At 43.9% G+C, this 24,821-nt stretch overlaps 1 protein-coding gene across 5 annotated transcripts in view; it reads right to left on the bottom strand.

Annotated features, from left to right (window-relative positions):
- Positions 1-24,821, bottom strand: part of ELMO1 (engulfment and cell motility 1) — a 481,433-nt gene that overhangs the window by 245,167 nt on the left and 211,445 nt on the right. For all 5 annotated transcript variants that reach the window (XM_081932593.1, XM_081932592.1, XM_081932596.1 and 2 more), the window contains exons 6-7: positions 23,674-23,843; positions 3,869-3,904 (exon numbers count right to left, since the gene is read on the bottom strand). In XM_081932593.1, coding sequence (XP_081788719.1) covers positions 3,869-3,904; positions 23,674-23,843 — 206 coding nt within the window. The remainder of the gene's footprint in view (positions 1-3,868; positions 3,905-23,673; positions 23,844-24,821) is intronic.

Raw genomic sequence — 24,821 nt, 5'->3', positions numbered from 1 at the left:
AATGCAGACCTCCGGACGGCAGTGCAAGCTGTCCAGAGCCCTAGGTAGCAGAGGGCAAGAGCCCAGCCTGGCCCTCGAATCCAGGGCACCAGGTCCCCACAGCCCACCCCAGTCCCACTATCCCAAGAGGGTGCCTTTCTGCACTTACCTTGAGGCTTTTGCTGCTGTTCTTGCTCTCCTTAGCCAGGTTGCTCATGGTGTGTGCAGGAGGGCAAAGTGTGTGGCTTGGAGGAGGCCCCCTCCCCTCCACACAAGGAGACCCAGCTTTGTAACCAAATTATTATGGCTTGTTTTATGTATTATGCTTGTGGCTAAGTGCTAAGGCAGGGCTTTCTTTCCTCCCTCTCTCCCTTCCTTCCTTTTCTTTTTCTTTCCTTCTTCCTTCTCCTTTCTTCTTCCTACCCCTTTTTCCTATTTTTCCTTCCTTGCTCTCCTCCCATCTTCCCTTCTTTTCTTTGTCTTTCCTTTTACCCTTTCTCCTTTCCTGTCCCTTCTTGGATGCTCAAATGCAAAAGGGAAAAATTTCTCCTTTTGTTTTGTTTTACTTTTAGTTTGTTTTGCTAGTCCTCTGCCAGCGAAAACGGAGTACGGGGGGAATATGCATCTCCCAGGCCCATTTTCAGCCTGGACGGCCTCCTGCAACCCTCTGCCAGTAAAAACAGGGCTGAGGGGACCACGTGCACCCCCGGGTTCCATTTGTGGCCTGAACGGTCTCCTGCAGCCCTCTGCCATTGAAAAAGGAGCTTGGGGGCCTGTGCGCGGCCCTCCAAGCTCCCTTTTCGCTGGCAGAGGCACTACAGCCAGTCCTTCACTGTTTCCAGGGTGGCCCCGTGGGTCAGATCTAAGCCCCCGCGGGCCAGATTTAGCCAGTGGGCCTTGACTTTGGCACCCCTGCTATAGAGTATTTGTGGAACTTGAAAATTTTTAAATAGTGATGTTCCCAGCATAACGTTGTGGAAACAGGCAACCTCCTCAACTGCCATGTTTCAAATGCATCCATAGTACATTTTCAAAACTTCCCACCAGCAAAAATAAAAAGGGTGAAAAGTTACACAATACTGTTTTCCATCTGCATGTTAGATTCCAATGAAAATATTGGGGTCTTCTGGATGAAGACAAAGATACACTAAGATGACTCCTAGACTCTAGGAGTCATCTTAGTGTATCTTTGTCTCTCCCCCCCACTCCACCCCCATTGTCTGAACTCTCTAGGACCTAGAGAGTTCAGACAATGGGGGTGGAGTGGGGGGGAGAGACTGATGGCTTTCTTAGAAAAAGGAGAGATCAAGAGATTGCCCACTGTGCCCCAGACAGTTACTCCTTGTGAGGAGAACATAGGTTTGAGGTTGACTCATAAGGTAACTGCCAGGAGCCACAAGACAGACACCAAGCTCACAGAAGAATCTAGGTTCATTGAAAGCTCCTTTTCTCAAGCACATTTGAATTACAAATAGTTAAAAATTAAAAGAGATCTTCGACCAGAAGCTTGGTTTTGCCTTTTTTTTAAAAAATGGTGAGTGACATTTTATTCCAGATGTTAAAAAAGAGTAAACAATTAAAAAAATTTAAGATCAATGGCAAAAAATACTTAATAAGAATTTATTTTAAAAAGTTTTTAAAGTGGATTAGGAATGCAGTGAAATTTAAAGTTTTAGGTTTTTTACTAAATTGTTTTAAAAATAATTAAATAAATAGAATAATAGGCAGTCTGTTTAAAGTTCTAGTGGGAAGATGATTAATGGACTTTATAAAACAAAGATGAAAGAAATCTGAAACAAACCATTTGACTATAAAATTATAGAATACCAGAATGGATAAAATATTTCAGGGCCAGAGAAAACCAAAAATGAAAATGTTGAAATCTCTCTTTTACTCTTACTTATGTAACTGATGAAGCGGCTAGAAAAGTAAAGCCCATAGAAATCGCACAAAAAGGTATTACATATGAGGCATTTCAAGAGGTATTTGAAGCATTGGGAAAGAATGTTATAAACTTCAATAACAACATCAAGAACATCCTGTATGAATGCATCATTTAAAAGAGATCTGAAAAAGAAGACAAAAATTGTGATGCAAGTAATCTTGAAGTATTTACAGAAAGCCTCTGGAGGGCGAAAAACCATCTGAATATGCACAAAGGGGGCCCATGGTGGAGGATGAGACCCTGGAGAAGTGGGGGTAAACCATCCTATATAGACCGTCCTAAATATCCAGAGGGCAGAGGAGGGAAGAGGCACGGTCAGAAGCAGTTAAGGAAGCATGTTTGGCAGTAGCATTGGCCATAGCATTGCCGTGAGCTACGTCATCAGAAGAAGACTGGTGGGCGGCACATTTGACGATTGTGACAGCGGAGGGCAGTATTTACAGGACAACTGAGTGAAGAAGTAATTCAAAGTAAAGTTGAAAATTTTGGAAAACAAATAAGAGATAATAAGGAGAGTGAAGATGCAAACATTAAGTCAAGAGATGTGAAACTATGTGGACAATGGGCTATTATTAGATTACAAGAGAAAAGAGAGAACATTTTGGTGAAAACAGTAAAAGCTGTTGGATACTCAAAATATTTTTTTTTACAACGGGTAAAAAGAGGTAGAGGTGAAGATTGTCCTGCAACAATATTTCAATGTCAAAAAACTACATAAGAACAAAGAATATAACATTTTGTTTTAGACCCAAACAAAATATTTTATAGTTCATGAATAGTGCACAACCACTCAAAAGAGAAGAGTAAAGTTTACATAGAAAAAGTGCAGGGATATCCTGCAATTCATCATTGGCCTAACATTTTTGGAATATAAATTGGAATTATTACATAATAGCCTAACTTAAAAAATCTAAACTGAGATTTGAAGATGCAACATTATAACCTCATAGACAAAATGAAAAGAAACAATTTTTTGCTAAGCAAATAATATTATAAGATTACAAATAGTTTTCCCTGCCTAAAAATTTTTAAGCTTCTGCAATAATTTAAATTAATTACATACATCCATATCATCTCAACTCAAGAATTTCTTGCAATTTACAACGGACAGCTAGAAGTGAAATACACAGTACATCCTGTTAAATATAGAAATATCTCATTCAGGAAAAAAATTGAGATAAAAGCATTCTAATTGTAACAACAGATGTTAAAATAGTGTTTACCGATTTGATATTTTCAAACTGTGCTGAATTTCCTCCATAATCCCCAGCTGCCATATGCTAGAAATTAAAATGTTCATGATTCATGGTCATGCACTATTAAGTACCATATTTTGGACTATAAGATGCACTCCCCTCCTCAAAAAAAAGAGGGTAGAAATATCTGTGCGTCTTATAGAGCGAATATTGCAATGGTGGTGGGTGTTGTGGCACCGATCAGCTGTTCTAGAGGGCAGGGAATGCTACCTATTGGCGCCTATTGCCATCTCCTGTTCGCCAGCAAACGGGCCGCAGCGGGAAATGGGCCACAACAAACAGGCCACAATGAACAGGCCATTTGTTTTCTTGTTTTCCTCCTCTAAAGCTAATGTGCATCTTATAGTCCGAAACATCTTATAGTCCAAAAAATACATACAATGATTTATAAAATAAATAGTTATCACTCGAAGTAACAACAAAAGCACTAGCAAACATTTGTCACAGTCACAGGAATATAAGGTATCCAATCTATAAGCAGTGAAAACTAAATAAAAAAAATAACAGAAGGTAACAGAAACACATACGATTGTGGCAAATAGAATTAAAAGAACAGTAAAGAGAAGCAGAAAATGTACTGGATGAAAATATACATAGGTATTTAAATAAATAAAATCAGCAGGAAGGCCTGAAATTAAATAATGCAAAGAAGGAAGTTTGCAGGGTCATGAGCCAATCAGATACTTACCAGGGCTTCATTATCTTCTGCAATTTCTGATATCGTCTGCAAAGATTTAAAAACTTTCAGGTAAGGAAAAACATAAAGACATTGTTTGAATTTAGCTAAGGGTTAGTATAAAGTCTAATAAAATGAAAGCAGTAAAAACATATTTGGCAATCATTCAAGTGAAATAGACTCAAATATCTAACAATATGACTTAAAAACACTTGGAGGAAATATGGAAAGATTTATTATGGGGAAACAAAATAAACAAAAAGGTGCTGAAATGCTGAATTTTAAGTGCTGAAAATATTCAAACTTTTAGCAGAATTATCAGGGACAAAAATTTCTTCACAACTGGACAGAGGATAATCATATCATACCATTAAAACAGGATCAAGAATTTTTTAAATCGCTCCCATAGAAAAGAGCTACAATAAATGAGCTTTTGGCATTACAGCAATACACAAGTGGATGAAGCTGGGATTTTCAAACTAATGGATTCTTTGGGAGAAAGTATGCGTATGTATCGGATAGAGAGAGGGGGAGAGTGGTGTGAGTGTGTGTGCATGTGTATGTGTATGGGATAGTGAGGAGAATGTGTGTATGTATAAGAGACAGACTTTTAGGGACTGCAAGTATGGGTTAACCATTTTTGAGCATAAGGATCCCTTAGTTTTCACTTTCCTCAGGCTGATGGTGAATGGTGGCACATTTGTCCAGTCCAAACTCCAATGTGATGATATTCTTGACAGTGTTGAGCATGGATTCTTTTCAGATGATCTGTTTCTATATAGCTGTAGATCACTATATGGAGGTGGGATAGCCTGGCAGTTATTTTTGATGAATGATAAACCATGGCCTGAGTTATTCAGTATTGTTGACAGAGGAATCAATGCAATAAGAAACAATGGTGGTAATGATGAATTTCCTTGAAAGAATCCTCTCTGGATACTAACATCTCCCAGTTGACCAAGAACAGTGTCTTTTATTATGCCATGTATACTGAATGCCTTATAGTATTAAAATCAAACTAAAATATAAAATATTCCCGCCACTCATCTTACTACCTCTGTCCCTTCTTTTAGTTAGAGTGGATTATTTATATTTTTATAGTACTTTATTCATATATTCAAACCAATTTCATTGTATTTAAGTACAATGACAATAAAGATTATAAAGATTCATATTGTGTATTGGTTTGTATAGATTTATCCTTTAATACTGTAAGCCTCCCAGAGTTATCTTATGATGAAATGGGAAGCCAATAAATTTAATAAATAAATAAAAATATAGATTTATTTTAGAAAATGCTTCCAGGTTTTTATGACACTTCTCATTATATCAGATTGGAAAAATAAACAATCTATTCACTATTTTGTATGTTGACACTTCACCTGAAGTTAACAGAAATAACATGAATTCAATTGATGAACATGAATATCAATCTTGCTTGGCAATATAGTTATAGTAAGATAGAACAGACCAGACATAACTTTGCATGTTGCTCCGAAAGTTAACATCACAACATTTGTCATTTGTAGATAATGAATGGTGCCAGATGCTTTAAAATTAGCCGGCTAGATGTATTCTACATTTAGAATGGTATTGTGAGAAAATTGAATTCCTTATAGAAAGCCACATAATTCAAACAATATAAAAATGCAGCATCTTCAATAATTCAGGCAGCATTAACAATCAACCACAAACTTTTCTTCATACTAATTTTAATAGAAGGGGGGGGGGGAATAATTGAAGAGCAATGGCAATGGCAATACAAAACTATGAAATAATAGTGAAAAGATGCTTGCTCAAGCATTTGTTTACCACAATATGCTCAGAGTTTGGTCCCAACTGTGGCTTTTTATAGAGCTGGTTTTCTACAAAAAAAATAGCAGTTCCTTTTGGAATTCTCTACACCACAAAGCTTAGTACTTGCTGAATGTGCAACTTTATATTTGCCAGGAGTCATTTCCAGCTGAGATGAATATTGCCGAGCTTTGATGAGACCTTTGTGGCATATCTGGCAAAACCTCTAATTACATAAAAAGAAGTGCATTTGCTTTTAAATCCAGTTAAGACAACTTATAGGGAATAAAATATGATTGTACAATTGTTAATAAAGAATCTAAGCCCTGCCTCCTGGAAAACTATGTCTAGATAGATTCAATCTCAAAGGAAGGAAAAAGGAGGGTGTGAGGGGGAGGGGAGAGGGATAGAGACAGAGAGACAGAGAGAGATCATCCTTACTATTTAGAAAGCTATTTAGCCATCTGCAATTTTTTAGAAAATGGTGGAAAAAATAAATCACCAAGTTAAGATGCAATGCTTACCTATCTATGAAAAACAATGTTGTGATTTACAGTAGCGTACAAAAAAGACACAACATAAATTGTCTGGATTTTACAAAAATAAATAAATTCTATGTCTGTGATGGCGAACCTATGGCACACATGTGCATGCTGGCCAGCTGATTTTCAGCCATTTTTCATCCTCCGGAGGCTTCAGGGAAACCTCCTGAAGCCTCTGGAGGGCGAAAAATCACCCAAATATGCACAAAGGGGCCCCATGGTGGAGGATGAGACCCTGGAGAAATGGGGGTAGACCATCCTATATAGACCGTCCTGAATATCCACAGGGCAAAGGAGGGAAGAGGAAAGGTTAGAAGTGGTTAAGGCAGCGTGTTTGGCAGTAGCAATCTGCTACAGCGTTGCCGTGAGCTACATCAGAAGAAGAAGACTGATGGGCGGCACATTTGACAATTGCGACAGAGGAGGGCAGGTGGAGCCCTTCCAACAAGTTTTTAACATAAGTTACATAGGTTCTTGACTGGGGAGCCCTGGGCAATTAAAAAGTCATGGAATTTCCATAAGAGTCCAAGAAGGAGGGGAATGGGAAGCAGCAGTAGCCGTCGTCACCAGATGCAGGGAGGAGAGCTCCAGCACGCCTGTGCTGCCCAGAGCTCTCCTTACACAAGGCTCTCCTGCACTGAACAGGAGAGCTGGAGCTCTCCTCCCTGCATCCGGTTTCTGGAAGACGGGCAGAAAAAGGATGACAGGCAGGAAAATCACCCTTGCAAATTTCCTGCCGATCACCAAAAAGGCTCTCCCTCGCCCAAGCCTTTTCTTAAGCTCAACAGAACTGAGAAAAGGACAGGCATAAAAAAATCCCTCCCCATTTTCCTGCTGAGCCTTTAGCATTGCAATCCTGGGATACACTGAAGTCTTGGAGGGGAGCCTTTTCAGCAGTCCCAAATGTCATCCCTTGGAGTCCCCAGGCTCTAAGAAAGTCATGAGCACATGCATGGGGTGGGGGTGGTGTCACACGCGCATGCACAAGGGGCACAGCATTAAATTATGGGGTTGGGGACACGAGTGAGCACGATAGTGCACGTGTGCGTGCTTTTGGCACCCGAGGTGAAAAAGGTTTGCCATCACTGTTCTATGTAGTGCAACATGCAAGAGAGATATGTATTTCTTGCTCCTTGGTTTTCTATGATCTAAACTGCAATTTGACTGACCATTTAATATATATTTCAGGAAGACTGAAATATCAGTTCTCATAATTTGCAATTCAACAAACAAACTAACTCCTCCCACAAATCTTGACAAAAATTTTACCCAATACTGTGAATATTGTTCAAATCATTGGGCTATGTTTATGTTTCTTGTTAAATCATGATTAGTTTAACCATAGTTTATAGGAATCTACATTTGGATGAGGTTACACAGCAGCTAAAAAAAACCCCAATCATTTGATATGTGACATGTGACCCTTCTATTTGTTAGAACTCTTCCTTTTCCATTAATTGGATGAAAATGGGAAGTTATTTAGAACAACAGGGAACAGTAACTCCCAAGGTAAAAAGTGACTAGGCTGATGGAACTTTATGGGTACATCAGTAGTGGGTTCTGGATCCCGTTGCAACCGCATGGTGCAACGGGGCCGGGTGTCCACCACATGAGTGCGTGCAGCACACGTGCACACACACACAGCATGTGCATGCTTACTTACCATCCGTGACACTCCGCAACGTCTCTACGACACTCCAGCTGCTCGGCAGAGCATTGTGCAGGCGCTGTACACTCTGTGCATGTGCGCAGAAGCCCCAAACAGCTCAAATACTGGTAAGGAGCGTGGGTCGGCCGGTGGGCCCTCCAGAGCACCGTACCGGAACGGTACCTGGTGCTCCGAGCAGGCACCGGTACGCCCTTACCAGGGCGTACCAGTCATATCCCACCACTGCGGTACACCTTTATTGAGCTTTTGTTAATACTACTTTACCACATTAAATAAGATAAGCACATCCAAGAGCTCTGCTGATTTGCAAAAATTGCTGTAGTATATGCAGTACTACTCCTTTTTATCACGAGCAGATGGATGCACAAATGTTATTTTTTCTTTCCTTTTAAACACGATGGGCAAATATGTGGATGCCCTTTTCTTATAATAATGTGATAATTCCATTCCCTAAGTAGCGTTTGTGTAAGATGAGACATTAATTTGTCAAGCCATTTCTTGGAAATTATATTCAGAGTTGATTAGTAGGTAGTAGTATGGCTGCGGAAAGCAAATTATGTTTTATTTTTAACAACAGGAACCACAGGAAAGAGACATTGATAAATCTCACTGAAATCAGTTACATTCTTTTTTTTTATAAAAGTTTTTTTTAATTTTCTAAACAAACACAACACATCCTTTTTTACATACTATAGAAAGTGTATCAGTTGGTTACAAAAAGGCTTACATGCATCTCTTCCACAGTCAACAAACCTAATTCATATTAACTCAAGTATTTTAACACAGATATTTATACATGTTACCATCATCATACCTCCATTTTCATTTGAATTGTTTAAACGTCCATCATAAAATATACCAAGATTTAATACATAACCACATACTGGCATTTCATTTACTATTTCTAAAATCCTCCAATAACACTAAATTCTTATGTACTATTCTAGCTAAACATCCATAATATTTAATAACAAAGTTTTGTAATCCTTCTTTCCAAATCACTGTTTACAATTTACATCCCATTTTCTTATGCTGTACACATACATACATACATACATACATACATACATACATACATACATACATACGTTGTTATCATTATCCCTCTTTTATTTGACTATATCCTGTATCATATCATTTCCCCCCCTAATAATCAAGACTTAACTGAATCTAACTTAATTCTTTTTTTATTAACCTTTATATATAATCCAAAAGGGTTTCTAATCTTCCTTTCATGAGTACCATTCAATATTCATATCCAGTTATTACTTATCATAACACTACACATTGTATACATTATTATCATTATCAATTATTTATTTAACTATATCTATTGTCACTAAATTTCACTAAGTTTAACTAGTTTTAAATTATACTCTTCCATCTATCAACGTGTATCTTTCCAGTAGCAAAACAGTCACATATCTTCTGCCATTTGTGGTGTCAGTCCTCTAATCATCTCCTTAATCAACTTAAGAGGGGAACAAGAGGGAACAAGAGATTCCAATAGAGGGTTGTTTGATTACAACGGTCGCGGGGAGGGGGGGATGCGAGGACAAGAGAAGATCTCAAGGTCGGTTGGGAGACCGTGGTTGTTGGCTATGCCCGGTCGTCTGTACCAACCCCCGCAACCTAGGTGGCCAGGAACTACAGAGCCCGGGCCTACGGCTGATGCTTTGCAATGCAAGGTCCGTAACCAACAAGGCCCCCCTCATTAATGAGTTGATCTCTGAGGGGGAGCTAGACCTTGCAGGGATAACGGAAACCTGGTTGGGCCACGAGGGTGGTTTACCCCTCGTGGAAATGTGCCCACCAGGTTTCCGTGCATTCCATCAGCCTCGGGCCCTGGGTAAGGGTGGTGGGGTGGCGGTAGTTATACGGGAAGGTCTAGAGCCGAGGGAGTTCACTGTTCCTCAGATATCCGGGTGTGAGTCCCTTGGTGTGAAATGGGGCCCACGGAGGCAGTTGGGTTTGCTGATTGTATACTTGGCTCCTCGCTATACATCAGCAGCCCTGCCCGAGCTCCTCGAGCTGATCTCGGAGACGGCGGTTGAGATCCCCAGGCTTATGGTCATGGGAGATTTCAACCTGCCGTCGACGGGAGCAGCATCTGAGGTAGCTCGGGAGTTCATGGCTTCCATGACAGCCATGGGCCTGACCCAGTTAATTCAGGGCCCCACACACGAAGGAGGCCACACATTGGACCTTGTCTTTGTATCTGAGCAGTGGACGAGTGATCTGGGTAGAGGGGATTTTACTGTTACACCCCTGTCATGGTCAGATCACTCATGTCTCCGGCTTAACTTCCCTGGCGCTACCCCCCACCGCGAGGAGGCGGGACCAGACGGTCCACGCTGGTACCGCCCCAAGCGCCTGATGGAGCCGGATAGGTTCCAGACGGAGCTTGGGCCATTACCTGTAGCCCTGACCCGCGCTCGGTCGGAGGACCTAGCGGCCGCCTGGAATAGGGCGGCGGCTGGGGCCTTGGACCGGATTGCGCCTTTGCGACCTCTCCTGCGGCAGCGACTCACCCGGGCTCCTTGGTATACCGAGGAGCTGAGGGTGATGAAGCGTCACAGGAGACGTCTAGAGAGCAGGTGGAGGTCCTCACGCTCCGAATCTGATCGAACACAGGTAAGATCCTACTTGCGGACCTACCTGGTGGCATTAAGGGCGGCCAAACGTAGATATTGTGCCACCCTTATTGCGTCCGCGGATAACCGCCCTGCTGCCCTGTTTAGGGTGACCCGCTCCCTCTTGTCACAGGGGACGCAGGGGGCACCTTTACAGGGCAGAGCAGAGGAATTTGGGGAATATCTGCAGGACAAAGTCGCTCAGATCCGGAGCGGATGGGCCCCACTCAGTGGACCAGACGAGCCGCCAACAGCGAGTCTTGTGAGACCATCCTGGGAGGAGTTTGATTCTGTTGCCCCCGAGGATTTAGATAGGTTGCGTGGACGGCTGCGACCCACCACATGTTTAATGGACCCGTGTCCCTCCTGGTTGGTACTGGCATCTTGGGAGGTGACACGAGGCTGGCTTCTGGGCCTGGTGAATGCCTCATTGGGTGAGGGATCCTTACCAACCGCCTTGAAAGAGGCGGTGGTGAGGCCCTTACTTAAGAGGCCCTCACTCGACCCAATGGAGCTAGCTAACTATCGTCCAGTCTCCAACCTTCCGTTTCTAGCGAAGGTTGTTGAGAATGTGGTGGCCCAGCAGTTTCCACGACACCTTGACGAATCCGAGTATCTAGACTCACGCCAGTCCGGCTTCCGACCTGGGCACAGCACAGAGACAGCCTTGGTCGCGTTGGTTGATGATCTCTGGAGGGCCAGAGATAGAGGTTGCTCCTCTATCCTGGTCCTATTAGACCTCTCGGCGGCTTTTGATACCATCGACCATGGTATCCTATTGCGCCGGTTGGAGGGGATGGGAGTCGGAGGTACCGTTTTGCGGTGGTTCGGCTCCTACCTCTCCGACCGGAGGCAATGTGTGTTGACAGGGGGACAGAGGTCGACCCCGAGGCCACTCACTTGTGGGGTGCCACAGGGGTCGGTCCTCTCGCCTCTCCTGTTCAACACATATGTAAAGCCGCTGGGTGAGATCATCCGTGGTTTTGGGGTTGAGTATCACCTCTACGCTGATGATACTCAGCTGTATATTTCAACTCCAAACCACCCCAACGAGGCTGTCGAAGTAATGTCCCGGTGTTTGGAGGCCGTCGGGGTCTGGATGGAGGACAACAGACTTAAACTCAACCCCTCCAAGACTGAGTGGCTGTGGCTACCGGCACCTCGATTCAGCCAGCTGATTCCATCGCTGGCCATAGGGGGCGAGCAGTTGCCCCCTGTGGAACGGGCGCGCAATTTGGGCGTCCTCCTTGATGCCCGGCTGTCAATGGATGACCATGTGGCGGCCGTGGCAAGGGGGGCGTTCCACCAGGTTCGCCTGGTGCGCCAATTGCGCCCCCTACTGGACCGGGATGCCCTACGCACGGTCACTCATGCGCTGGTGACGTCCCGCCTGGATTACTGCAACGCTCTCTACATGGGGCTGCCCTTGGGACGCGCCCGGAGACTGCAGTTAGTTCAGAATGCAGCCGCGCGGGCTGTGATGGGGAGTACGAGGTACTCCCACGTAACACCTCTCCTGCGCGAGCTGCATTGGCTACCTGTGGTTTTCCGGGTGCGTTTCAAGGTGCTGATTACCATCTTTAAAGCGCTCCATGGCACGGGACCTAGTTACTTGCGGGATCGCATCCTCCCACATACATCCCTGCGGCCAATACGCTCACACAGGGAGGGACTTCTCCTGGTGCCATCCACTGGACAATGCCGGCGGGCGACACCGAGGAGTAGGGCCTTCTCTGTGATGGGCCCAACCCTCTGGAATGACCTCCCCCCCGACATTAGAACCACTTCTGACCTCCGCTCCTTCCGGCAAAAACTGAAGACCCACCTGTTCCGATTAGCAGGCCTGGCATAATTCAACTGTCCCTCCTGGCAAACGCACTATATCTGGTTATTTTAGGGGTTTTTAAATTTACTGTATTTGTTTTTAGAACTGCTTTGTACAGTTCTTTTAATGTCATTCTTACCTCCTCCATGTCAACTGTCAATTGTACATACTTAGTTTTATTGTATCTGATATATTTTGTATGAACTGTACACCGCCCCGAGTCCCTTTCGGGAGAGGGGGCGGTCTAGAAGCATTAAATTAAATTAAAAAATTAAAAAATTAAATTTGTATGGACTCCTCTTAGCAACTCTTTGAATCTCTCATGTAATTTCGATGCCCTTCTTCTGTTTCCTTAACCAGCTTATCTTTTATTGTCGGTAGTGTTATCAATGATATTGCTAATAAAATTTCTCTCTTTAAATCCATAAATTCTTTTGTTTTTTCTTCTTCTGTATCTTGCCATCTGGTGTAGAGTTCCCCTCCATTTAATTCCTCTTTCAGTATTCCACTCTTTACCTTTTCAGAGACAAACCAATCACCATAAATATCAGCAATTTTAATTTCTTTATATTAATTTTCCTCTCCGATTTTTAGGATTTTAACTGCCACTTTTTCCATTTGATAAACATCTTCAACTTGTTCATCATATTTTGCTGTTAGATGTACTATAAGTCTTCCAACTTCTCATGTGTATCTGATAATTTCTGTATTTCTGAGAATATATTTTGCAGACTTAAAACTTCCTTCTGCTGTTGAAATTGTGCCATTATCTCCAGCTAACAAACACTGCTGCTCTAGCTTAGAAAGTTTTAACAGAATTAAGCATAGATTCACAATAACATTTCATTTTCACTTTTTTCTGGTTAAAGATATACTTCAAAGGAACATCTGTGTGCTTTCCTTCTTATCACTCTCTATAAACAAGCAGTGAGACCTTGAAGTGCCAAGTCAGGATAATCAGTGGGAAAAAAAGTGTTGTTTCCAATACACAAACCTCCAGCCTCCGAGTAGCAGTGTTATTGTTGCAATGTTGCAATTTTTTGTTTCTTTTTGTATCTTTTTTGTATTTTAAGTTTTAAATAAGTCCGATCCTTAAATGAGTTAGAAAAACACCCACAATAATGAAAGAGGAGAATTTTAGTCCATAGATTACAAAGAATAGTAAAAGAAAAAAATAGAAGAAGGAAACTTAATCCATTCGTTTTAAATGGTTTGCATAAATTCCATCTGTGAAGATGGCATTTAAAAAGTAAGATAACCCACTGTCCAAAACCGTTCCAAATTTAATTTCTTCTGTTGTCCAATTTAAATTAATTTTAAGTTTTTTATAGGCAATCACTTTTAAAACAGTAAAAATTCCTCACCAGCTGGAAACACTTTCTCTTTCCATATCCTTCTGTTTTGGAGCCTCCCCGACTTCATCAGCCAAATGGCTGGATTTTTTGTCACAAATGAATATTAATGTTGGGAGTATACTCCTAATGTTGGGTAGGCAACATATATCTATATACAATAACAAATGGTCATTGTTGCTTTAAATGGGTGAATGTACTTATCAAATGTAATTAACTTTACAATAAAAGGGAGTCAGGAGAGCTCACACTCTCTCTCTGCTTGTCCTATGTTCAATAACTACTTGCTCGCTTGATGACTGGAACGTGAACTGCGACTGTAAGCAATTGTTTGTTCTTTGCAGTGTGTTTGGACTTATATCTACTATCACTGCTTGTGAAGCAATTGTTAGTAGTAAAGCTACTTGTTTTTACTAGCAGTGTCTGAAACTCTATTCGTGTGTTTTTTCTACTAGCAACCGTTTTCCTTTCTAGCTGCACATTCTCCTGCACTGTTTTCTGTCTCCCAATGGAGATACCCCTAACAATTATTTGTATATTACTTTTAATAAGAATATTTACATACACTTTGTTTCTTAGATGAAAAATAAAATATTAAAAATGGACCATTTTTTAAGCAACAAGGGAAGTTTTAAAAATTATTTTTCTTTGGTGTTCGAATAAATGTTAAGATTTAAAGGGTTTTGTTTTTGTTGTTTATATGTTAAATAAAATAAAAATAAAATAAAATAAAATCTAGAAAGACTGGTTTATCTCCCAAGAAGGGAAGGAAGGCTGAAATATCTAGATATATCTCTTTATGCTAAGGGACCAGGAAGCAGCATTATTAAAATCCTCTTTCTTTATAATTGCTACAAAGGCAACATAAGCTGCAATATCCTTAGCTCTCTGACAATTAGGGCCATGATGGCAAACCTATGGCACGCATGCCACACGTAACACGTGGAACCATCTCTGCAGGCACACAAGCTGTTACCCGCATGCACGTCCGCCTCCCACTGGCCAGCTGATTTTCGGGTCTCTGCCATGCATGGGGGAAATGTGTGTGCATGCGCGGGGGATTGCACATGAATGCACGGAGTTGTGCAGGCATGCATAGGGTCACAAATGCATGCATGAGGGGCATGGGGAATATGGGAGTGGGGCATCCCCCCCTGTGCTCCATTTTGGTGCAAGGAGGTTTCAGGGAGGGTCTCCGGAAGCTGGGGAAGGCCGTTTTTCCCTCCTAAGACTCGAGGAAAGCCGTCAGAGCTTGCGGAGGGCAAAAAATGCCTCCTGGAAGTTCTGGAAGTCTGTTTTTGGGCCTCTGGAGAGCATCCCTCCAAGAGGCTTGAGGAAAGTCTCTGGAGCCTGGGGAAAGCAAAAACATCAACCCCTCCGGCATGGTGCAGGAGGCCAAGTAGGCTGCGCAGCGGGGGGTTCATGCATGCAGGCATCACACACACATGCGTGGGGGTCATGTGCACATGCACAGGGGGTGGGGCTCATGCACGGGGTCACATTGCATTATGTGTGTGGGCACGTGTGCACGATTTCAGCATGTGAGGACAAAAAGGTTAGCCATCACTGCCTTAAGGCTAGGTCAGGATGCCAAGGGCAATGGTCCCTGGAAGAAAAGTGCCATGCTGGAAGCAGTTTCCGAGTTTATAAGTCCAAAGAATTTCTGGAAGAGGAGGTATAAAAACCCAGTCTTCCACTCCAAGCTCAGTTCTTCCACTACAATTTTAAATGCTATCATAATAAAAAATATAGACATTAAAAAATTTAGAATGAATTTGAAAATGACCATTGTCTTACCTGAAGGGTCCTTTTCAGGGCGCTGCAACGGAGAGTCCAAAGAAGGGTTAAACACAGCCAATCTGCCCAGAACTGAATTGAAAACTTTAAGCCACGCCTCTGGTGCCGACTCTCCTCAGATTTATTCAATGAAGACGTGGAACAGTTGCGCGCTGAAACTTCAACTGGAAGTCTAATATGGAACAAGTCAAAAATAGTCCAACAACAATAACAGAAACAACAAACAACACTGTGACTTCACAAACACCAGCGGAGAATAGACCCCAGGGCGGGGTGGACTCTCCGTTGCAGCGCCCTGAAAAGGACCCTTCAGGTAAGACAATGGTCATTTTCCAGGGCGCTGCTCTGGAGAGTCCAAAGAAGGGACATGCCCAAGCTAACTGTCACTAGGGCGGGAAGGCTCAGCCATCAGGGTCGCTCCGCTGGTATGGATGCCCTGAAGAACACGCCTCCCAAAGGCCCCTTCCGCCGATGCAAAACTGTCCAGTTTGTAATTTCGGACAAATGGAGACAGAGAAGTCCAGGTGGCCGCCTTGCAGATCTCTTCAATCGGTGCCTGTGTAGACCAGGCAGCTGTGGTGGCGGCGCTTCTAGTCGAATGTGCTGTGATATTGCGAGGCACAGGAACGGACTGTAAAACGTGGGCAAGCGCAATGCAGGCTCGCAGCCATCCGCCGATGGTAGATGAAGAGACCTTCTTGCCTTGAGAAGCTGGTTGAAAGGAGACGAATAGAGATTCGGATTTCCGAAAACTGGCCGTGCGCTTGATGTATCTGCGAATAGTCCTGCGCACATCCAGCATGTGCCAGCGCTTTTCCCTCGGGTGCCGAGGATGCGGGCAAAAATCCGGAAGGACCACCTCCTGCGCCCGATGAAACCAGGAATTGACCTTCGGAATGAAGGAAGGGTCCAGCCTCAGGATTACTCTGTCGTTACGAATGAGACACAAGTCCTCTCTGACTGACAAGGCAGCCAGTTCCGATATGCGACGAGCAGACGTGATAGCAACCAGAAAAACCGTCTTGAATGTGAGGTGTCTGAGACTGGCCATCTTAATGGGCTCAAACGGGGGCCCGATGAGGGACCGCAACACTACATTGAGATCCCAAGATGGGTATCTGTGGATCACTGGGGGTCTCAGGTTGGTCGCTCCCCTGAGGAAACTGCGGATGGTCGGATTCCGGCCAAGAGATGCTTAGCCCTCAACTGAGAGGATGGTTGACAGGGCTGCCGCCTGGCGCCTCAGGGTGTTAGGTGCCAGCCCCTTGTCCAAACCTTCCTGCAGGAAGTCCAGGATGACAGGAACCGAAGCAAGGGGCGCAGACGTACCATGAGCCGTGCACCAGCTGGCGAAGGATTTCCAAGTGGCGTCATAGATGCGCGTCGTGGACTGCCGTCGTGACGCTTGGATGGTGCCAATCACCTTGTCTGACAACTTGCCTCTGCTTAGGAGATCCCTCTCAAGTGCCAGACGGCCAGCTGCAGCCACTGGGGTTCTGGATGTTGAAGGGCCCCCTGGCTGAGAGAGATGTCCTGTGGAGGAATCCGCCACGGTGGTGTGATCGAAAGACTCACCAAGTCTGCAAACCAGGTTCTCCTGGGCCAGTACGGTGCTACCAGCAGCACCTCCGCCTCCTCTGCTAGGATCTTCCTGATGACTCTGGGAAGAAGAGGTAGCGGGGGGAAAGCGTAAAGCAGACCTTTCGGCCACGGGCCGTGCAGCGCGTTGACTCCTTCCGCCCTCGGGTCGTGGAACCTTGTGAAGAACCGCGGAAGATGCACGTTGGCCGCGGTGGCGAACAGGTCCACCAGCGGGAGGCCGAACCTCTGGGACAGTTGCTGGAACAGCAGCGGATGTAGATGCCACTCCGAGTGGTCGACTGTGGATCTGCTCAGCCAGTCCGCCTGGGTGTTGCTCGTGCCCGAGATGTGCTCCGCCTGAAGAGAAAGGAGATACCTCTCCGCCCATCGACCCAAGAGCTCCGCCTCCTTCATCAGGGATCTGGAGCGCGTTCCCCCCTGTCGATTGATGTGCGCCTTGGTGGCGACATTGTCTGTCATGATGTGCACGTGGTGGCCCTGAACGGTGCTCTGGAAGCGCTTCAGCGCAAGCCTGACTGCCCTCAGCTCCAGCCAGTTGATGCTGTGAGCAGCTTCGGAAGGGGACCACCTGCCCTGTGCGAGCTGGTTGTGGCAGTGGGCCCCCCAACCGAACAGGCTGGCATCCGTTGTGATGGTGAGCCTGACTGGCTCCTTGAATGGTGACCCCTTTAACAGGGCCGGAGACAACCACCACTTTAGAGAGCGACGTACCTCTGCTGGAACTGGAATCAGTCTTGTTGAGCTGCTTTTGTTTGTTCTTTGATATGGAAGCAGGAGCCACTGTAGGGGACGGGAGTGAAGTCTCGCCCAAGGCACGATTGACAGGCACGAGATCATCTTGCCGAGGAGCTGTGAGAGCTGAACCACCTTGACTAGATGTGACTGCTGCACCTGAACGACCATCTCCCGAAGGCTGGCCACCCTTTCCGGGGACAGGGATACCGTGCACGAGGTGGTGTCGATGACGGCCCCTAGATGCTTCAGTCTGGTCGTGGGAACGAGATGACTTTTTTCCAGGTTGATGGTGAACCCGTGGTTCCGGAGCGCCTGCATGGTGTGTTCTAGGTCGCTGACAGCTTGTTGATGCGATGATGACAGAATGAGAACATCGTCTAGGTAACAGTGGAGTCTGACCGGACGTGACCGTAGAAAAGCCGCCACGGCTGCGAGAACCTTTGTGAATGTCCTGGGCGCCGATGACAGGCCGAATGGCATTGCCCGGTACTGGTAATGGAGGCCCGCGTAAGAGAACCTCAGGAACTTGCGGTGGGCTTTGCGGATAGGGATGTGGAGGTAGGCCTCTTTGAGGTCTATGGACGTTAGTATATCGCCTGGCCTGATGCACCCCAAGATGGACTGGAGGGACTGCATCTTGAACTTGTGATATGTCACGTGGTGATTGAACCTCTTTAGATCTAATATCCCCCTCCACCCTCCTGAGTTTTTGGGGACCAGAAACAGGATGGAGTAAAACCCTCTTCCTTCCTGGCCTGCTGGGACAGGTTCTATGGCCCTGATCTCCTTGAGGTGCCTTATCTCCTGTTCCATGAGGGATCTTTTGACTAACCCTGAGGGAACTGGACACCGGATGAAGTGGCGGGGAGGGGGGGACCAGAATTCTAAAGTGAGACCCATGTGGACCGTATGAAGAACCCACTGGTCCGACGTGGTCTGCTCCCATTTGGCGTGGAACAACTGCAACCGCCCTCCTATGGGAGCTGACCTGTGATGGTCATTTATACCTCCTAAAGGGTCGGCAGCCGGAGCCCCCCCGAAATGGCCGCTTGGAGAAGGGCTGCTGGCGACCTCTGTCTCGAAAGGACTGACGGTCCTGAGACCGCTCACCCTGCTGGGGATACGCCCGATGATAGGGGGCGGAGCTGGTGGAGGGCTCATTGTTCCGAAAGGCCTGCCTCCTGTAAGAGCCAGGACCTTTACGATCAGGCTTTTTGGTGACTGATGGCATCACTTTCTTTTTGTCCTTGTTTTCCACAAGGACTGGATCAAGGACCTCACCAAACAGCTTGTCCCCTTTAAAGGGGGCAGTAACAAGCTTCCATTTGGAGCGCATATCCACATTCCAGTGCCTAAGCCACAGGAGGCGTCTGGAAGTAACATTAGACGCTAGGGCACGCGAAGCAAACTTAGCAGCATTCAGAGTGGCATCAGCAGTGTACTCTGTGGCTGCCATGATTTTATTGATATCCTGCCTGATTTTAACGTCCTTGGCAGGTATCTTCCTCAACAACTGCCTCAGCCACAGGAGAGCCGCCCTGGAGAAAAAGGAGGCTGAAGCGGAGGACTTAATGGCCCATGCAGCTGCCTGATGGGTCTTGTGACAAGCAGTTTCGGTTCTCTTGTCCTCAGCCTTGAGCCCCTCCAACAGGTCAGGAGGGAGCACAGAAGAGGAGGTAAGAGCCGCTACAGGGGGATCGATAGGAGGGAGCTTGAGCAGCTCCTCCAGGCTGGCATCCACCGTATATAGCTTCTTGTCATGGCTGCTGGGGGTAGCCATGGTAGCTGGCTGCGCCCACTGTCTTTGAACTAAATTGAGGAACATCTTGGGTACAGGAACTATTTCCTGGACCGAAATGGGTTCCTCAAAGAGATCCCCAGATAGATCATCAGGGTCTACAACCACCTGAGCTGGGGGGGTGGACCCCATGTGAGTTGAGATCTTAGCCTTATCTAAAATGGTTTTGAAATTATCCAAATTAAATAAGCCTGAAAAGGCCGGCTTTTTAGTGGGGCTTGCCTCATCCCCAGAGAATTCAGCTTCCTGCCTAGGAAGAAATTCCTCTTCTTCCTCCCAGTCTGACTCATCGGAGTCCACTGAAGAATGCAGGGACGGAGGTGGAAGGCTAGGAGTCATCTCTCTGGAATCCTCCTGGGGTTGCAAATGGTGGGTCTTGCGAGTGCGCTTGCCACCTTTTCGCATGCCTGCCTCAATGCCCTGGGAAATGGCCCTGTTAATTATTTCCTGCATTTCAGTGGATAGGTTAGGCCCTTGGTCCTCAATGGGGCGAACCCTTTGAGTGGGCCCGGGGATCGGCTGTTGAGGGGCTAAGGGCCCCATTGGAGCTGGTCCCTCATCCATATCAGAGGGACAGGCAAAGAGATCAGCCTGATCAGCCATGGAATGGCCTGGAGAAGTTGCCATGGCCAAGGAATCCCCTTCTTCTTCACTATCAGAAATGGGGCCTCCCTGGGCTGGAGGAATTTCCCTGGAGGGCTCCCCAGGAGACACCGAAAGGGAAGATTGGGCCTGCTGTTGGGCTTTGGAAACTTGTTTTTCTAAGGCCTTCTGTCGCCTTAATGCATCTTTGTCTAGGCCTGAGCCCTGCTTGGGGCCATGCCTGGAGTAAGGCTTACTCCCTCTAATGGCCTCCCTGGCAGCTTTCCCGGCCTGTCTTACAGGGGCTCTGGAAGAGACACCCTCAGAAGTCTCAGGGGCCTGATCTGCCATGGTAACAATCACTGGTTGGGGCAGTAGGGGGATGGGAAAACCACCACTCACCACCTCCAGAAAGCCCACCGCAGCACGATGCTCCTGAGGAGACAGAGAAACTGCAAGGCCTGAAGTAGCTTGGAATTTCTTAGGCGCGAGCAGAATTCGCTCCCAGCGCCTGCAGGAGAGTAAAGGAGGCGACCCAGCAGGCCACGATCCCACGCCGCTATCACTTGCTTGGATTGGGGCCCAGGTCGCCGGTCACACCGGGCAAGTCTGACTCCACACGGCTCCTGCAAAGAGCCAGGCACCAGGCAGCTGCGGCAAAAAACTTTTAAAAGTAAAGCCGGAAGATTGCGCAATCCAAAATGGCGGCCGGAACTCACCGGAGCTTTTGCGCGCCAAATTTAAAGAGGGAAGAAGCCAAAATGGCTGCCCTGGAAGCCCACGCAGCAATTTGACTTGCTAGAAGCACAAATTGCAACGGAGGGCTTCCAGTGGGAATCGGCCCCCAGTAGGGGTGCCCCAACAGCGCTGGCGTCGGCACTCCGACCCACGCGCTTCCCCCAACAGCTGCCTGTGGCTTCTAGGAGCCAGAGCAAAGCCCCGGACTCCAGGAGAGCCGAAAGGGTGAGAAAAACCCAATTAAAAAGGGAAAAAAAACAAACTTAAATTTAAACTCACCAGCCTGCTCTAAAAATCCTTAAATATGCTGTTTTAAAAAATTATTCTTCCTCTGGAGAGTCCAAGGAATCAATCTTAGAACTGGAGAAATCTTAAAGCGCGTCTACTGGGCTAGCTGAATTGAAAAAATCTGAGGATAGTCAGCACCAGAGGCGTGGCTTAAAGTTTTCAATTCAGTTCTGGGCAGATTGGCTGTGTTTAACCCTTCTTTGGACTCTCCAGAGCAGCGCCCTGGAAAATTACAATCACTTTTCCCAGTATTGTCCAGCCTGTGCTGGACTAGAAGTATTATACTATAATTCTTCTCATCCAATTAGATTGTCTAATTGTAATTGATGGCACCACCTTGAAAAAAGCTTTTGTTGCTTTGCACTTTGAAAAAGTTGCAAACATGAACATTTTGAAGAATTGTATTAATTTCTTTTTTAAAGTGTATCCCTCCTTTCAAACGTTCATAAATATGATCCTTGCAGCTGTCCATGGTAAATTAGAAATGATGCTGATCAGCTTTAGAAATATTCTCAAAATACATAATCCATAAAATGTGACAATCTTTGTCCTAAATGGTACAATCCCTGGTAATACTTGCATCACTTTTTTCCAACATAAAAATCTTTTTCCAAAAAATCTTTTTTGGGATTGAAGGATTGGATAAATGCCATTGCTAAATCTCAGTGTTCCATGAGTAATTTTCTTACAAGTAAAACAAAAGTATTCATAACCAACAAAGAAAAATATAATAGTTTAAACTGTATTTGTATGCCACTGCAGCGTGCAACATCCTTATTTCTATATGACTACAGTGACCTTTTAGAAGTCTTTTTCCTGAAGTAATTATGGTTTGGAAGGTTTCAGTTCAATTTTGTCAGAGTAGAAGGTTATCATCTCCCTCAATCCTGATGATGCTGTTTTCCTATTAAATATGGTGGTCAAATTAATTATATGACAGGAATAGCTGAGAGTTGATGATATATTTGGCTTGCAACCATGCATGCGCACACACTCACATTTTCAGTGAACCGGTTGTTAAATGGGTTGAATCCCACCACTGCTTGCAACTAAGATGGGATTAATTTCTAATGAATTGAAACTATTGGAAACTTGATTGGAAAAAATTATATTATCTTTTTTTTCTTCATAATGTGGATTCTATTAATTGGAATATGTAAAAATTGTAACTACACATTATAAAAATATCTCTAGACATTGCAGTCTAAATGAAATATGTAAACCGAACTATTTCAATTTGCATATAGTTTTCTATTTATTAATGCATAATCTAAGATTTTCAAATTGTGTGTGATGTATAAAACAAAACTAGTATGTCACAATGTATTTAAGAAATTGCTTCCCAAAGGGAAATTGGTTGTTCCCTTGTTAAATTAATTTTTCTCAAGTCAAGCCAACCTAGAGGGCAGGTAATTTATTCCATATCAATTTGATTAAATTATTCAGCTCTAAAGCAGAAATCATGCAGAATAAATTTCGTCCCAGCAGTAACATTTTCAACAGACTTATCCATCACATCATTTCATAAAACTCACTATTTGGATATTGTCTTATCAGAAAACTACACAATATCACAGGGTTTGGGCTCTTCTAGGATCATCTAATATTTAGTTATCTAGATTACGAAAATAAACTTTGGGACTGGGTTTAGATTACATTAGCCACAACTTTGGTTCATTTCAATGCAATAAAGTCTCAGTTATTTTAAAGGTTACTAAGGTCAGCTTCATTAGCATCTAATCTATAGTCAAGAAAGTTACATGACTTTACTAATAGAAATTTTGGATTTCCGCTAGGCTCAATGTCAGGATTTTCTAAGGTAGGTTATAATCGTAAATAAGATTGCTTTTGGGAAAACAGGATATCAAAAATCTGTAGTGTAGTCTCATTTTTTCAGATATACATAAATATGTAGTTTAATGAAAAGGAGTAAGAGTGAGATGGCATCATATTCCAATATTGGAACAGGGGCAATTTCTATTCTCCAAAGCACCTGAAGACAGGACAAGAAGCAATGGATGTAAACTAATCAAGGAGCAAGCCAACCTGGAACAAAGGAGAAATTTCTTGACAATGAGAACAATTAATCAGTGAAACAACTTGCCTCCAGAAGTTGTGGATGCTCTGTCTCTGGAAATTTTTAAGAAGATGTTGGACAGCTCTTTGTCCAGTGTAACATATGGTCTCCTATTTGAGCTGGAGATTGGATTAGAAGACCTCCAAGGTCCTTTCCAACTCTGTTGATCTTGGTTTCTTGATAAATCAATTTTCTTAAATTTCACTAAAGAAACTATTTCTTTTTAACATATTTCACTTACATATCTCATCGGTTTCAACAGAATGAGGGATCATATCACTTATTTTTCAAAATATGGTCCAGTGAATGTAATTTGCAAAGGTTACCTTAAGTTAACTATGAAAAATGTACAAAAATGGTAGTAGAATTACAACAGAATACTTACTCAGTGCCACTTTCAACCATCTGTGTTAGGAGTGAAATCCCATCTAGATTGATAAATTCTTGGGCAAATGTTACATCACGTGAGTAACTGGCTAAATCTTTCAGTGCTTCCAACTTGGCATCCATACTAGAAGATTGAATCCTCTCATGGAGCTGAATAGCATTTTGGGTCTTATCAAAAACAGAACATTTAATAAAGAAGACATCAGGGAAACAGAGAGAGAAAAAAGAAAATGAAACTTAATTTAAACTCTTATCAATGAATTAATATATTTGAAGAAAGGTTCAATTATATATATATATATATATATCCTGCCTGAGATATATAACAGCACAGGTTCAAATCCCAGTAAGGGTATGGCTAGCTGATGAGAGCTAATTAGCTCGAAATAGATCTATACTAGTCTCCCTTTATTTATTTATCAGTACAAATACAACACACACACACGCACACGCACACACACACACACACACACACACACACACACACACATATATATATATATATATATTGTTTAAATAACTGATTTTTAAGACATATTCAAATATTAATATAACAATCTAAAATTAACAGTTTGTAGAAACAGAAAAAAATGAGATAATTAAAAAACAATGCACCCAAACCCTATGCTATGTTTATGATATTACATTTATGGTCATATGTTAAACTTCAGTAAACTTTATTACAACATTAAAATACATAATTTATCAACTGCAGAATAACTGCATACTGAGAGTTATTAAAACAAATAATTTACCATAAAATACATTTTTATTGCACTGCTCCACTATAGGCTACAATGAAAAACTATATAAATAAACTCTTCCCCACTAGGTTTGTGGGGATTTCAGATGAGAGAAAAATGCAATATATAAATCTGTGGTCTTACTTAGTTCTTTTATGGCAGGAATGCGTTTGTGAAAATGTTTGTGTCTCAGCTACCATAAAAGATTCAAGGATTTATACTGCTTCCTATAGACTGAAGTGGTGCTAAGAACAGTTTTACTACAAGATGAAGTGTTTATGTTCTGCCAGGTTGCCCAGAGTACTATATATTTTGCTGAATACTTTTTCAATTTTTCACAAGACATATTCCATTCTATCACTGGCCATAGAAGCCATTCAAATTATGTATATATTTTCAAGTG

This window comes from Natrix helvetica (genome assembly GCF_964273705.1).
Source record: "Natrix helvetica genome assembly, chromosome: Z".
In the NCBI taxonomy this organism is placed as follows: Eukaryota; Metazoa; Chordata; class Lepidosauria; order Squamata; family Natricidae; genus Natrix; species Natrix helvetica.
The sequence above is the reverse complement of the archived record's forward strand: the minus strand, read 5'-3'. Positions and strand labels throughout refer to the sequence as shown.